General features: G+C 39.8%; 1 protein-coding gene across 2 annotated transcripts; it reads right to left on the reverse strand.

Annotated features, from left to right (window-relative positions):
* Positions 1 to 576: 576 nt before the first annotated feature.
* Positions 577 to 9,409, reverse strand: LOC115568380 (serine/threonine-protein kinase Tao-like). Of its 2 annotated transcripts, XM_030395613.1 has the most exons (9): positions 9,252 to 9,409; positions 8,081 to 8,177; positions 7,796 to 7,887; positions 7,574 to 7,657; positions 7,346 to 7,407; positions 6,262 to 6,360; positions 5,709 to 5,763; positions 2,450 to 2,638; positions 577 to 1,931 (listed from the first exon to the last, which is right to left on the reverse strand). In XM_030395613.1, exons 1-9 carry the CDS (start codon positions 9,369 to 9,371, stop codon positions 978 to 980), a joined length of 1,752 nt encoding a protein of 583 aa, XP_030251473.1. In that variant the 5' UTR covers positions 9,372 to 9,409; the 3' UTR covers positions 577 to 977. The 2 variants fall into 2 exon arrangements, with proteins under 2 accessions (XP_030251473.1, XP_030251474.1); XM_030395614.1 differs by lacking the exon at positions 2,450 to 2,638.
* Positions 9,410 to 15,366: the final 5,957 nt, after the last annotated feature.

Below are 15,366 nucleotides of genomic sequence, written 5' to 3' on the forward strand. Positions count from 1 at the left end.
ATGCAGTTAGCCCTTACAAAATAAAAGAGGCAAAAGAATAAACTCAAAGTTCAGAATGCTGGCAACCATAGGCTTCTTCTATTACTATCTCTTATACTTCAGGTTGCTAGCATTGTAAAACATCATGAAACGGAAGTACTTTGTGTAACCAAACAATACAAATTGAAAAGTATTAAAGCAGAACTATCATGAACAGAGTTATTAGTAATAATCAAATCAAGTAGAAAGCTCAAAATCATGATTATACAGTATTCATCATTATACAATGAATAATGATCATTTCACCTTTGAACTAATCTTTGAAACTAAGAACTTCCCTTCTCAGTCATCCAGGTCACTGTAAATCTAAGTGCTGTATCGTAGGCAACAGGATTTGTCTCAGTTTCTTGTTGAGGTGTTACCCCTCATCCAAGAGGCTTCTTCAGTTCTAACTAACTGGAGAGGAGTTGGCAGGCTTTTTAACTCTGTGTGTGTGTGTTCTTACTGAGTTGTTGAGGACTTGTGTGAGCTCTGAGTTTCAGAGTCGTTAGGGCCACTTGTCATTGGTCAAACCAACCAATGCTGTACTGAGTTCTTTCCCCAGACAGCTTAACAACCATTCATAGGTCGGTTTGACCAATGATCCACAAGTGGCCCTAATGACTCTGAAACTCAGAGCTCACACGCAGTCAAATCAAAAATGGCCATAGCTAGCCCAGATCTGACAGATTTGTCAGCAGCCAGGCAATAGAGATGCTCTGTGTTTTGCTGGAATTTTTAACTTCCCCATGAGCAAACAAACCACTTTTACTTTCTCTGACTGTTTTCACATCACTGATAAAGTAGAAATGCATCAAAATGTATGTATTAGACCAGAGCAGAGTATAAGCCAAGGAAAAAAAATCGGGAGTGTCCCCTAACGTGTCAGTTTGGATTTTAACATGTTAGGGATGCAGGACTTGTACCAAGCAACATCACTGTAACTATTCTAGCTCTCTCTAACAATGAAGTGAAGGGATAGATGAGATGATCCTTTCGAGGTCATCCAAGACTCTTTGCAATTCCTCTGCTGCCTGTCTGATTGATCGGACAAATTTCATGATCTCAGATCTGCTCTGAGTATCCTTTTGGGAAGCCTGGTTCTGTGGCTGAGGTGTAACCTCTTGCATTATTGAGCTTGCCACTAGTGCATCTTGGTCAGAGGTGGATGCAAAGTAATTGGTTTCAGTCTCAGACACAGACTCACTTGTGTCCTTTTCCTCTGCTCTTTCCTTGGCTCCTTCCTCTGCTGCCTTTGCCTGTCTAATGTGGTGTAGCTCTTTTGCATCCATGGCAATGAAGAAGATGTCCACTGCCAGAAATAAACCAGAAAACACACCCGTTGCTACCTCTGCCACACGCACTGCTCTGGAAGTTTGTGCAGCAATTTTGCCGATGTTCATCACCTGAACAAGTCGAACCAACTCAGCAATGCCTCCTAGGCCCCTTCCTGCCCTGGAGCTAAGCCTGGACAGGTTGTCGTCATTTAACTGGTTACCCTCAGTGTCAAGTGTGTCAGCTGAGTCACATTTGCCCTGGATTGCCTCTAAAATGATCGTAATCTCCTGGAGCCAGGTGACAACTGCATTAATTCTCTCTTCAAACTCTTTAATGATGCTTCGAACAGCTTTGCGATCAGAAGACTGATTGACCATATTAGTGATATTGGAAGCACTAGCAGTGAGCCCACCAGCCACACTTACTCCTACTCCAACCCCAGTGACAATAAGAGAAGCTCCCAAAGTGAAGGGGGCCAGTATAAGGCCCACTATGGATGTGATCCCTCCTGCTGCTCCGATCACTCCTCCTGCCAGACTGCCGATGGTGGTACCCTGGTGCACACGCTCCAAACCATCTGCCACGTTCCTAAGATTATCCAACTTCGTCTTGAGGTCCATCACAGCTTTTTTGCTCTATCAAAATGCAGACAGTTATACAATTAAAGGGGCAACTTATAACAACTAAAAATGTGTTTTTGATGATTTCAAAATGTTCTTTAGTGCAACACACTGTTCAGTCTGGTGCTAAGTTGCTCTTTAACGCTCCAATTGATCAAGAGAGGCAGAAATTAGAATTAGGAAGTAACTACACAATTACAGTCAAAATTAGAATAAAATAATCCAATTACAGTCTTTCCCATTCAGTGATGAGATCACAATTCTATGGAGCCCTGAAAGTGACGAGATGTTGTAAAAGGTTATCAGATATATCTATAATATAATGCAATACACAGAATCCATAACTATTTATATCAGGTTTAGACCGATATTAGATGTGCTTGGATAAATGCAGTTTATCACTCCACTAATGGGACATGGCATAATTGTGCCACCCTAAATGTTAAGTTGACAACGGAAAGAAATACACAATGTGTGTACAGCATGTGTTGTGGGAGAGTGAGTTCACAACTGTATTTACAAAAGTTTCACACCTTTTCCAAGAGACAGCTTATCATGATAGGACGTTCCAGGATCTCGCTGGCTGTTGGTCTTGAGTGAGGGTCTTTGTTTAATATATCACTCAGTAGTTCACAAATCTCTGGTGAGAAGTGCTCTGGGAGAGGTGGGTAAGGAAATCCAATTATCTTGGTAATGAGCTTGATTGGAGTCTCTGCTGAGAACTGAAGGAGAATTAATTTTAGAAAATACTTTTTATACTTATAATGTGGTTACCATAATTTAGCTTTTCTTTAATTCTATGTTACTTTCTAAAAGTCGTGCTCTGCCATATTTGAGGTTAGCATCTTGCTTAGAATTTGTCTGAAAGGCAAACAGAAGTAACCATGATTGCGCACCTATGGGATTTTACGTCAGTCCATATAGCGCCACCAATTTTTTAAAATTTGATATTGGATTAGGCTTTGTGTTCTTTGACTGAAGTGGTACTGACTTAAATACTGTTCCAGAGTATACTATCTACTGCTATCTTACCGCTGAATTTCTTCAATTTTTGGACTGTTTCGATCTCACTCAACATGTTGATGTACCCACTCACACCAGGGGGCACACTCTCGATCTGGTCATCACGGACTCTGCCCCTATCAGCAATCTACAGGTGTATGACCTGGGCGTGTCTGACCACAAGGTCATCTCCGTGGAGTTACCATTTCCATCCCCCCATATTAAGAAAAATCACCAACTCCGCTTTAGGAACCTAAAAAACATCAACCAAGAAAATTTGACTGTGGACCTCCAGTGCCTTCTTTCTGCTCAGCTCTCATCAGCCAGTGATTCCGTGGATTTCTATAATAAAACCCTGAGTAACATCCTGGATCTCCATGCACCTGTTAGGACCAGGACAGTCAGCTTCTCCCGTTCAACACCCTGGTTCACTAACGAACTGCGGAAAATGAAGACAGCTGGGCGCGCTTTGGAGCGACGTTACAAAGCTACGAAACTCACTGTGCATAAACAAGCCTATCGGGAACATCAAAGGGCCTACTCAAAATCCCTAAAAGAAGCACAATCAAAATTTTACTCCAACATAATAAAAGAGAATACTGGAAACTCAAAGCAGCTATTCTCCACCATTAATCATCTCCTCAAGCCACAAACAGCCCCGCACATAGAAACTACAAAAGAACACTGCAACAATTTCATGGCCTTTTTCAGCTCCAAAATTGACTCCATCCGTGCCATCCTATCTGGCTGTCTCTCCACTCTACCTATCCTGACTGTTGACCCACAGTCTGCAATCTCCCAGCCTCTCCACTGCTTCCCAGAAGTCTCACAGCAAGAGGTTGAGGACATCATCAGGAAGATGAAACCCTCTACTTGTGCCCTCGACCCCTTTCCTACAGCCCTGGTGAAAACAAACATCTCTTACATTAGTCCTCTGATCACCACAGTGATAAACTACTCCATCCAAGCTGGCCATGTTCCACCTGCCCTAAAAACTGCCATGATCAGACCAATCCTTAAAAAACCCTCATTGGACCCTGAAATCCTTGCCAACTACAGGCCCATTTCCAACCTTCCATTTCTCTCCAAGGTACTAGAAAAAGCCGTTTCTGCCCGCCAACAGGATCACCTGAAACAAAACAACCTCTTCGAAAGGTTTCAGTCTGGTTTCCGCTCCGCCCACAGCACTGAAACAGCTCTGATGAGGGTCACAAACGACTTGCTGATGACGGCTGATGCTGGCTCACCCTCTCTCCTCATCCTCCTTGACTTGTCTGCAGCATTCGATACTGTAGACCACTGTATACTTCTAAACCGTCTACATCACACCATCGGACTCACTGACACCGCTCTCGACTGGTTCCACTCGTATCTCACCGACAGGACAGAGTACGTCTCCATTGGAGGTGCAAGATCAGGGACACACACTGTCACCTGTGGGGTCCCTCAAGGGTCTGTCATGGGCCCCACCCTTTTCACACTCTACATGCTCCCCCTTGGCCAGATCATCAGTCGCTTTGGAGTCTCATTTCACTGTTATGCAGATGACACTCAACTGTATATTAAAATGGACTCAAGCCCCTCTGCAACTTTGCTTTCACCATCACCATTTTCTACTATAACCACCTGTCTGGAGGAGATAAAGGTGTGGATGAAGCACAACTTCCTGCAGTTAAACAGCTCCAAAACAGAAGTCATACTTGTTGGCACCCCTCACCAGATCCAGTCATCCTCCATAACCAGCATCACGTTTTCCGGGCAGGTCACCCCCCTCTCCACATCTGTCACTAACCTTGGGGTCATATTTGACCCTCACCTCACCTTTGAGGCTCACATCAAACGTCTCTGCAAAAACTCCTTCCATCACCTCAGAAATATTGCCAAACTCCGACCCTCACTCTCCTTTCCTGATGCCGAAAAGCTCATCCATGCCTTTGTCTCCTCCAGGCTGGATTACTGCAATGCACTACTGATTGGAACCCCCAGCAAGAGCATCCAAAGGCTTCAGTATGTGCAAAATAGTGCTGCTAGGATCCTGATGAGAGTGCGAAAGTATGAACACATCACACCCATCCTCCATTCACTTCATTGGCTTCCTATCTCCGCCAGGATTGATTACAAGGTCTCCCTCCTCACCCACCAGTGCGTCCATGGCAACGCCCCCTCCTATCTTAAAGAACTGCTAACCCCACAAACCTCATCTCGACCCCTCCGCTCGACCAACTCTCACCGTCTCCAGCCCCCCAGGACTAAGTTCCGCACCTTAGGGGACCGAGCATTCTGTTCTGCTGCCCCTCGTCTATGGAACAGCCTCCCTGAATACCTGAGGGCACCACAGACTGTTGAATGCTTTAAAAAAGGACTTAAAACTTTCCTTTTTAGTAGAGCCTATGATCACTAAGTTGCTATTGACTTTCAGGTGTTTTGTTTTTTCTTTTTTTTTTTTTTTTTTTTTTCTTCTACTAATGTTTTTCTTGTATTGGTGCTTTTCCTGTAGCACTTTGAGATTTATCTAAATGTAAAGTGCTTTACAAATTAAATATATTATTATTATTATTATTATTACTATATTTCACATTCTCATGTTGTGGATTTTATTTATTTTTTTAACATATATTGTTTCTGTTGCCCAGCCCATTTGGCGTTTATGAAGTTAATCTTTGCTGTACGCTCAACATCAGAATTAAGTCTTTAACACAACATAAGACACACATATCTCAGAGAAGTACTTACATACTTACTACATTTTCTCTACTGATTGAAAACCATGCAAACCTTTGGGTAACTTACCGCTGAATGTTGAGTACAGAGCTCATAGAGTATGCATCCCATTGACCAAATGTCACTAGGAAAAAAAGTGATAATAACAACAAAAATAAATAATTATATTTATTATTATTTTGTATTATTATAGTGATTATAATTGTAGCCATAGTTGAATTAGCTTCTATTTCAATGAATCCTTCAACTCTCTCTGCGTTAAATACACAGAATAGAAAACCGATTTGACTATCTATAGGATTATTTAGTTATTTGATGTATGTAACATATAAGCTGGTGTGTAAATGCATTGTCATTGGTGAGAGCAAACCAACTTTCCACTTCCTTTTTTGTAACCCTAACCCTTGTTGTGCCAAAATGTGACAAAACAACTTTTTTAATATTTCTGCTTCACATTGTCAAAGCTCATCTGGCTCAAACATTAAGTATATGAGCGTGGTATTCCTCTGGTTTGTGTGCACATAATTAATTTACTCTAATAACCTAACCAAGTAATGTTGTTGTGTGGGGGCCTCAAAGTCAATATGAAGTAAATTTCTCCATTTGGCAAAAACCTTTTTACCTTTTGGCATCATACATCCCATCTGTGAAGACTTCTGGTGCCACAAATTGGATGTTTTCCAATCGATCTGATCCAGTTGTTGGCTGTGTTTGTTTTGAACTGTGTTGAAGAAAACAGACACAAATTGTTATATATATACACCAATCAGGCATAACATTATGACCACTGACAGGTGAGGTGAATAACACTGATTATCTCTTCATCATGGCACCTGTTAGTGGGTGGGATATATTAGGCAGATAGTGAACATTTTGTCCTCAAAGTTGATGTGTTAGAAGCAGCAAAAATGGGCAAGCGGATTTGAGCAAGTTTGACAAGGGCCAAATTGTGATGGCATCTCCAAAACTGCAGCTCTTGTGGGGCATTCCCGGTCAGCAGTGGTCAGTATCTATCAAAACTGGTCCAAGGAAGGAACATTGGTGAACTGGCAACAGGGACATGATAGAAAGGTGTCAGAATACAGAGTGCATCGCAGTTTGTTTCGTATGGGGGTGCAAAGTCACAGATCAGTCAAGGTGCCTATGCTGACCCCTTTCCATCACCGAAAGCGAAAACCAAAATGGGCATGTGAGCATCAGAACTGGACCACAGCAATGGAAGAAGGTGGCCTGGTCGTTTTCTTTTACATTACATGGATGGCCGGGTGCGTGTGTGTCGCTTGGATGGCACCAGGATGCACAATGGGAAAAAGGGTCAAGGCTAATTCGCAAGAGATGTTTGAGCTATACAGTTTACCCACGACTCTCAACTCAGCTGTGTGGGAAAGTTCCTAGTGTGGTGGATTGGCCAATGGCAGTGTGTCTTCTATTGTAGCATTATTAGACAGTTGTTTATGAGTGGTTACACATCAAACATGTTAACACATATTAGATGGCATAGCCCAGATGTGTCAAGTATACATGAGAACACAAGTCGAACAATGTTTCCAGTCTGTTTTTGAGAAGCCTCTATATTTGCAAGCAGACACAACTTCAGATACTACCGAAATAATTAGAATTGACATCACATTTACATTTGTTTTTTTTTGTTTGTTTTTTTAATCAGCCCAGGAGCACTGTATATAATACATAAAAAAGGACAGTACCTTTCATAGATTTTTCCAGATTCACCCACGCGCACTGTTCCATATTCAGTGAGCAGTACATTCTGTAGAAAGAGAAATGGAAATACTGTTATTTTAACAACAAAAATCTTTTTTTTAGAAAAACGGGTAAACTGGATTAATTGATACATTTATGATGATTTAAAATAGATGATGGATAAATAATGTGGAAACACTTTTAATCTTTTATTCAAGTAAAATGTGCATTACCTCTGGTGTCAGATGTTTGTGAGTCAAACCTTTTTCATGCATGGTTCTCAAAGCCATACTGATCTCAACAATCCAGCTAAGTACCTAGAAAACAAAGTATGGTACTTTTAGGATAACAGGAGAGAAGCCACAAAGAAGGCAGCCCTTCTCTGTGGCAGCAGCCCAGCCCCCCCCCCAGTATATCGCTGATAAAATTTCAAATTTTGCTTCAGACAACTGTACCTCAAACTCTTTTGGATGTGGAATCTCTCTGATCTTTGAAGCAAGGCTCCCTCCCTGACAGTAGTCCATCACCACATAGTAAGTGTTGCCCTCTTTACAACAGAAGTAGATAGACAAATCTGTTTTTTTTTCCTCTGAATTCACTTTGAGTTGTCCAAACTGTTGTTTTTCTTGAATTTAATCATTTATAGTTGCAGTTGCAAAAAAAAGAAAAAAAAGCCTTTTTTTAATAGACGCTGAGTGTAAAAGTGTCATCAGTACTAATTTTCATTACATAAAACTTACCTTGGAAAGAGTTCTTGAAGCTCACAATATGAGAATGACTTGTTGCCTTGAGGATTTCTATCTCGTTAGTTAATGCTGGATCAACATATTCGGATCTCTGTTGAAAATAGCAATTCATTTTAAACAAACCACAATCTTAAGCAAACAAACCTTCACTCCACTTGTGCTTGCAAAGTAAGTTTACTCTTTCAGTTTCTTCACCAACCTCCGAACACAACTATTATGGGCTAGCTCAACTCAAGTTATCATCACTTTACCACTCTTTTCCCCACTTTCCATGTGTGTTTCCTCCTGTGCAAGTGTCACATAGCCAACCCTACCGCCATAGCATGTAAACTGTAATCCCACAAACAAACTAGTGTGTCTGCTGTGGGAACATTTTGGGTGAAATATAGTGGGAGAGGAGACCCCAAGAGAGTCTTTATATGGACTTAGATAAAATAAGGTAAAAATTGTAAAGGCACTACAATGCCTGGTAAGGATAAGTTTTGTTAACAGAGCACATTTTATTTATTGTTTAAAGCTGTGGTCCGTAACGACTTTTTAGTTATATTTGCTAAAATTACAGTAGACTAAGATACAGGTCAGCTGTGTAAAAATCCACTGTCTGTGGCTCCACCCAGTGGCCCTAATTTGATTTACAATAATCCAACGCTCCTGGTAGAATCAGACAACCAATCAGAGAAAAGGAGAGTGTCTGAGAAGTGTCAATCACTCGTCCATACGCTGCTGGCAGCCCCTTTCCCTCATGCAGCGCATACTTGGCAGTGCCCCTCCCCTTAAAGCTCCAGACTGCAGCTTTAAGTTGTGTGGTTTTTAAATTCATGTTTTATTTTATTTTTTTAGTTTTTTTGTGTTTAAGCATGGCCTCTCTTCTCCTAGTACATTACTAGTACACTACATTCATACATACATTTGTCTCCCAAAAAGAGGATGAAAATAACTTTATTTCGATACTACTTCATCTGCTAAATCAATATTTCTTGTACAAAATAATGTTTTCAGCCTTCCACATTGCCCCATATTGCTACTCATTTGTGCTTTGTCATTGTCATGTGCCAGTTCGGCAGACATCCCCCAACCCTAGTGCTTAAAATATTAATATAATATGTTTATTCAGTAGAATTTGAGACATATATTTTTTAAATATTTTGACATGCAGAAGTCTTACCTTAAAACTGATCTTCATGATGAAAAATTTCTCATCTCCTTTTGTAGCAACAGCATGATGTTTTGTTTCATTTTCAGGCATGTAGCCCTTCTTTTGAAGGGTGCTCTGATCTGACCCCATCTTTGATGTTATTTCCTAAGGAATAAAGGTGTAGGTCTATTTCCTAAGGACACAAATTATTAAACCAAAAAAAAGCATTATACATGTAGAAGTAGCATCACAGTATTACTTATCATTGCATTTTTTCTATTTTACATGCTAACATGCAATTTTAAGTCCACATTTAAGTTCAAAGCACAAATTTCCCCTTGCTGCTGTTTTAGTTTTCCAAGGCACATTGGTTTGTTTTGGTCAATGTTTAATAAAAACAGAACTATGAAAAATAGAGAAAAATATACGCTGTGATAATTAAATTGATAAAATATTGTTTAACACATAAGTAGTTTACATACCCAGATACAAAATCATGAATGATCCAACATCAGTGCATGAGTCACTTGTCTGACAAACAAAAGCGAACCTTAATTTATGAGAAGTGAAAAGAAACTTGATATCAAGGCCTCCACCCACATAAGGCTGTCATTTTGTATCATCCTATCAGAGTCCTGGAAGAGGCGTTAATCTCAGGGCAGTATTTGCATTGATCTGTCAGGTGGTAATAAATCGTATTCTATCTAATTAAAAAGTCAACATTAAACACTGTGCTGTAGTCCTACGAGTATTTTTTTTGTATTTTATAAATTATACATGAAACATATATATATAAAAAACATATTTTTTTTGCCCATAGAGTCACTGGATTTTGCCCCAGTACCCCCGCTCCACCTTGAAAAAAGGTGGTATAAAAGCCGTAACATCACCCGCGACCCGCATGGATAAAGCAGAAGAAAACGAACGAATATTTTTTTTGTCTAATTTTGTTTTTTTAACATACAAAACTTGGGCCAAATCAGGTCGCATTGTCAAAACTTTTGACAGCTAATCTGATGTCTGTGGGGGCTGATGGAGAGCATAAGCCACAAATTGCGTGTGTTTGTACTCACAACCTGTTCTCATGCAACCTTTATTTTTCTCTGATGGTTACCTGTTAGTCTTGAATAAAAACAATTTTCAGGTTTCACTTTTGTTTTTTCTGAGGTCACCTCAGATCACTTTGAGCTATGAGCAGTGTAAATGCTATGGCCAGTTATCTGCATGAGTTAGACAGAGAGTGTTCAAGTACATGTGGTGAATTAGAATATAGAGAAAAATTAAAGTGAGAAATATCAAACAAATCAAACAATATAATATTCAAATAATAAAAACAACTGTGTAAATAGACCTACACCTTATACACGAAACAACTATTTTTATTACTATTTTTTTTTTTTTACATACAAAACTTGGGCCGAACCAGGTCACATTGTCAAAACTTTTGACAGCGAAACTGACGTCTGTGGGAGCTGACGTAGAGCGGGAGCTGCATAGAGCGTAAGCCACGCGTTGTGTGTGTTTGTACTCACAACCTGTTGTCATGCAGCCATTATTTTTCTCTGATGGTTACCTGTTAGTCTTGAATAAAAACAATTTTCAGGTTTCACTTTTGTTTTTTCTGAGGTCACCTGAGATCACTTTGAGCTATGAGCAGTGTAAATGCTATGGCCAGTTATCTGCATGAGTTTGACAGAGAGTGTTCAAGTACATGTGGTGAATTAGAACATAGAGAAAAATTAAAGTGAGAAATATCAAACAAATCAAACAATATAATATTCAAATAATAAAAACAACTGTGTAAATAGACCTACACCTTATACACGAAACAACTATTTTTATTACTATTTTTTTTTTTTTTTACATACAAAACTTGGGCCGAACCAGGTCACATTGTCAAAACTTTTGACAGCGAAACTGACGTCTGTGGGAGCTGACGTAGAGCGGGAGCTGACGTAGAGCGTAAGCCACGCGTTGTGTGTGTTTGTACTCACAACCTGTTGTCATGCAGCCATTATTTTTCTCTGATGGTTACCTGTTAGTCTTGAATAAAAACAATTTTCAGGTTTCACTTTTGTTTTTTCTGAGGTCACCTCAGATCACTTTGAGCTATGAGCAGTGTAAATGCTATGGCCAGTTATCTGCATGAGTTTGACAGAGAGTGTTCAAGTACATGTGGTGAATTAGAACATAGAGAAAAATTAAAGTGAGAAATATCAAACAAATCAAACAATATAATATTCAAATTATAAAAACAACTGCGTAAATAGACCTACACCTTTAATGTCAGCCAGAAAATTCCATCCTCTTGTCACCATGTGTGTTTGATTGACAAAACTTTGAGAACGTGTTGCTTCCATCATAGGCTTGAAGTTATTATTGTCTTTTCACATATACCCTGTTCTCATGCAACACATTTTTGTTACTCTGATGTTATGTGTTGCTGTTGCAATAAAAGAGTTTCACCTTTGACTTTTGGTTTTTCCAAAGTAGGATGACTTTAACCTATGAACAGTGTAAATGCTATGGCCACTTACCTGCATGGGTTAGGCAAAGAGTGTTCAAGTACATGTGGTGAATAAGAACATAGAGATACATGAAAGTGAGAGATATTTGTGTATTTCAAATCAAACAATATGATATGATATTCAAATTTTAAAAAACAACTGTGTAAGTAGGCCTATACCTTTAATGTAGTTTGTTCATTTAGATATTACTTGACATACAACTTAACTGACTTTTTTGTGTTCATTAAAATTTAATACATTGAAATCATCTAGAAATAATCAAGTTTACGGATTTCGCATATTTCCACAATTCAAATCATCTACCAGTTTTCTACCTGGAAGTGACTTTAAGTGCATCGTCATGGTGATTTGATCCATATTGTATCTTGTGATCTCTCAGACAGAAAGTTCCACCATCCTGTCACTGTGTGTGTTTGATTAACAAAACTTTGAGAACATGTTCTTTCAATTGTAGGCTTAAAGTCATCATTGTCTTTTCACACATACCCTGTTCTCACGCAGCATATTTTGTTACTCTGATGTTATCTGTTGCTGTTGCAATGAAAGAGTTTCATCTTTCGCTTTTGTTTTTTCCAAAGTAGGATGACTTTAACCTATAAATAGTGTAAATGCTACTGCCAATTATCTATATGAATTAGACTTTTTTTTTCATGTGAGGAGTGAAAAAAAGAGATGATATGCTGAAAAATGTCCTGACCCTCTTAGCCTGGAACACCTCCTCCTCCTTAAGAGGTTTTGGGTTGAAGTAAACATACATTTCTTCAAATCTCAGCAGTGTTTGAAGGGGAAACAAATAAGTGCAAGTACTCACGTATTTAAATGTTGGCAATCAGGATGGGGGGTGTGTAAGCATTTCAGGAGCGATCATTGTGGATCATGAGCCATCCATTGAGTTTTGCACCATGGCAGACTCTGACTGAACAGCCCAATTAGTTTATATGTGCACCAAAAGGAAGCAGGTTGCACGTGGGTGCACTCGCTGTCCTGTAGCTGTACAGCCATGTCCTTCGAACGCAAATTATATGAGTATCCTTTTGAGTTCAGAAGCTGTATATGGGTCAACAGAGTCATCATGAACATTCAAATATTTTACAACATCATAGTTGATCGGGATCCTGACCTTTGGGTGTTCAAGAGATGGCTTTAGACATGATTAACATGTGTGGTCTTTCTGAAGGATTTTGGACCAAGTATTCAGGTGAGTCAGCACTTTGTTTAACATCTGGGGCCTAACAGAGGCTGTACATCATGCTTTTATTTTTGACTTTATCTCACAAAATCCAGTTGAAATTGTCCTTCAACTGAGTCCAAACCTCACTCATCTATGCTTAAACGAATAGTTTCACCTATAACCTACACTGCCTGGTTCAAAAAAGTCATACACTCTAATATTTCACTGGACTGCCTTTAGCTTTGCTCACAGCACGCATTCGCAGAGGCATGATTTTGATTATGCAATATCACAACACTTATTTCTGTCCAGGGTTGCATTCTCTTTTTAAATTATGATCACATTTTCTTTGCCGATGACATTGGCATATTCCAAGAAATTCCCCCAAAAAATGTTGGGTTTTTTTGTTTTTTTTTGGCCAGGCAGTGTATAACTCAACAGTATTTCCCCTAATCCTTGATTAAGCAATTCTACACAGGTGTAGTACCAATGCAGGTTCCTCTGTGTATATAAAATACATCAGCAAAATCTTAACAGGTCTATGTAAATCAAATAATTTTGTTCTGGAGACAGAGTCATCAACACTGAAGTTTCTCACTTCTCAATGGCAGCAGTACATCACTAATACTTGAAATCTTGACTTTTACAACTAGGTGTATCTGTAATCGTCCAGTGGTTTTCATTGACAGACAATGTGTCTGGAAAAAATTAAAAAGATGGGGATTATTGTTTTGGCTAACACGGTTAATTAGATATGGCGTAATGGCACCACAGGTATTATTAAAATGATTATCATGGTAAAGGGCATGAGAAAATCTCTGATGATACTGACAAGTTGCTGTCAACTCAGAACATATTTCTCAACCCTAATCAGCTCCATGCATCACTGGTAAACCTGGTGCACACACCCCAAATGTGTCAGAGATTACACAATTACTCCACAAACTGGTTACAGTCAGACCAGACCAGCTATTTAAACACAGATCGAGCTGATCTTTCCCATGTACACTGACCTTTGTCCGTTACCCTCTTTGGAGTTTTAAAATGCAAACACTTATGAATCAAAGTGAATGTGAAAAGACTGTGGCAGCTTGATTCTATCTCATCTTTCTGTTTGGAGCCTGTAATCTTACCCACACAGTTTTAAGAATTGATAACTGTTAGGTGCCAGGCAGGGCCCAAGTGTGTGTGTGTGTGTGTGTGTGTGTGTGTGTGTGTGTGTGTGTGTGTGTGTGTGCGTGCTGTGTTTTCCCTCCTGTTTTCTTTCTCCCCCTCCCCCTTGGAGCCATGAATAAAAGGGCCGGCCAACGGAGTTCACAAGCTCTTTCCTTTGCTATGTGTCTTGTCTGCCTGACATGCATGTGTGTGAGCAGACCTATAAAACCCTTAAAGGTATGTGGTGGGAGATTGTGGGCATTTAGGTGAGTTGGGTACCCTGTACCCTTTTTGTCTAGAGACACTAGGTGTATTGGTTGGTGCCACCCGTGTATTTGTTTCTGAGAAGCTCTTTTCTTTAGATAAGCTAGTTTGGTTCTTTAAGATAGTCTAGTGAGGCCATGTTATGTTATTTTATTTGTAACCACCTTGCCAACATTTCCCCACATTTTGTGTGCCTCTTCTGTTTTTTTTGTTGACTGAAAAATAAACCATTATTGTCACTTCTACTTTGACTCATCAATCTTTGTTTGACATATTGTTCCATGTATTGTGGACGTAACAATAACATTAAACCCACTCAGTCACACCCTATAGAACGGAGGTCACTACCCCGATAAATAATCGAGAGTTAGTCAAATTTGCTTTGGTTAGTTCATTTTTTAATATTTGAATCTTAAATTAAGACCATTTCTTAAAAATGCACCTTTAATGACACTGAGTTGTTAGTCCTTGAATTGCACAGACTAGTTGCATGCATTGTAAATCAACCACATGACACTATTTAGCCAACAAATCTGTGCACTTAGACAACTGAACCTCAAGTTTCAGTACTAGCTAAACAGACACAAAACGAGACAACTCCTCCGAGACAAAGGCTCCTCAAACTGCGCCGGTGAATATCCAGGGTTTGGACATCGCTATCATGGAGGTGTACAAATACCTGGGTGTTCACATAAACAACAAACTGGACTGGACACACAACACAGATGTCCTGTACAAACAGGGCCAAAGTCGTCTCCATCTGCTGAGGAGACTGTGGTCCTCTGGTGTGTGCAGGACACTGTTAAAAACATTTTATGACTCTGTGGTAGCATCAGCGATCTTCTACGCTGTGGTCTGCTGGGGCTGTGGAAGCTCAGAGGGGGACAGGAAGAGACTCAACAATCTGGTCAAAAGGGCTGGCTCAGTCTTAGACTGTCTTCTGGACTCCATTGAGGAGGTGGGTGAGAGGGGGATGTTAGCCAAGCTGACATCAATAATGGACAACCCCTCTCACCCTCTACATCAG

The sequence above is a fragment of the Sparus aurata genome, chromosome 18 (assembly GCF_900880675.1).
Source record: "Sparus aurata chromosome 18, fSpaAur1.1, whole genome shotgun sequence".
Lineage (NCBI taxonomy): Eukaryota > Metazoa > Chordata > Actinopteri > Spariformes > Sparidae > Sparus > Sparus aurata.

Coding starts and splice junctions, on each gene's coding strand:
- LOC115568380 (XM_030395613.1), bottom strand. CDS start 9,371: ATGGGGTCAGATCAGAGCACCCTTCAAAAGAAGGGCTACATGCCTGAA. Junction 6,361..7,345: donor TCTGGAAAAATCTATGAAAG/GTACTGTCCTTT, acceptor TCTTCAACACAG/TTCAAAACAAACACAGCCAA. Junction 2,639..5,708: donor TCTGTACTCAACATTCAGCG/GTAAGTTACCCA, acceptor ATTCTCCTTCAG/TTCTCAGCAGAGACTCCAAT.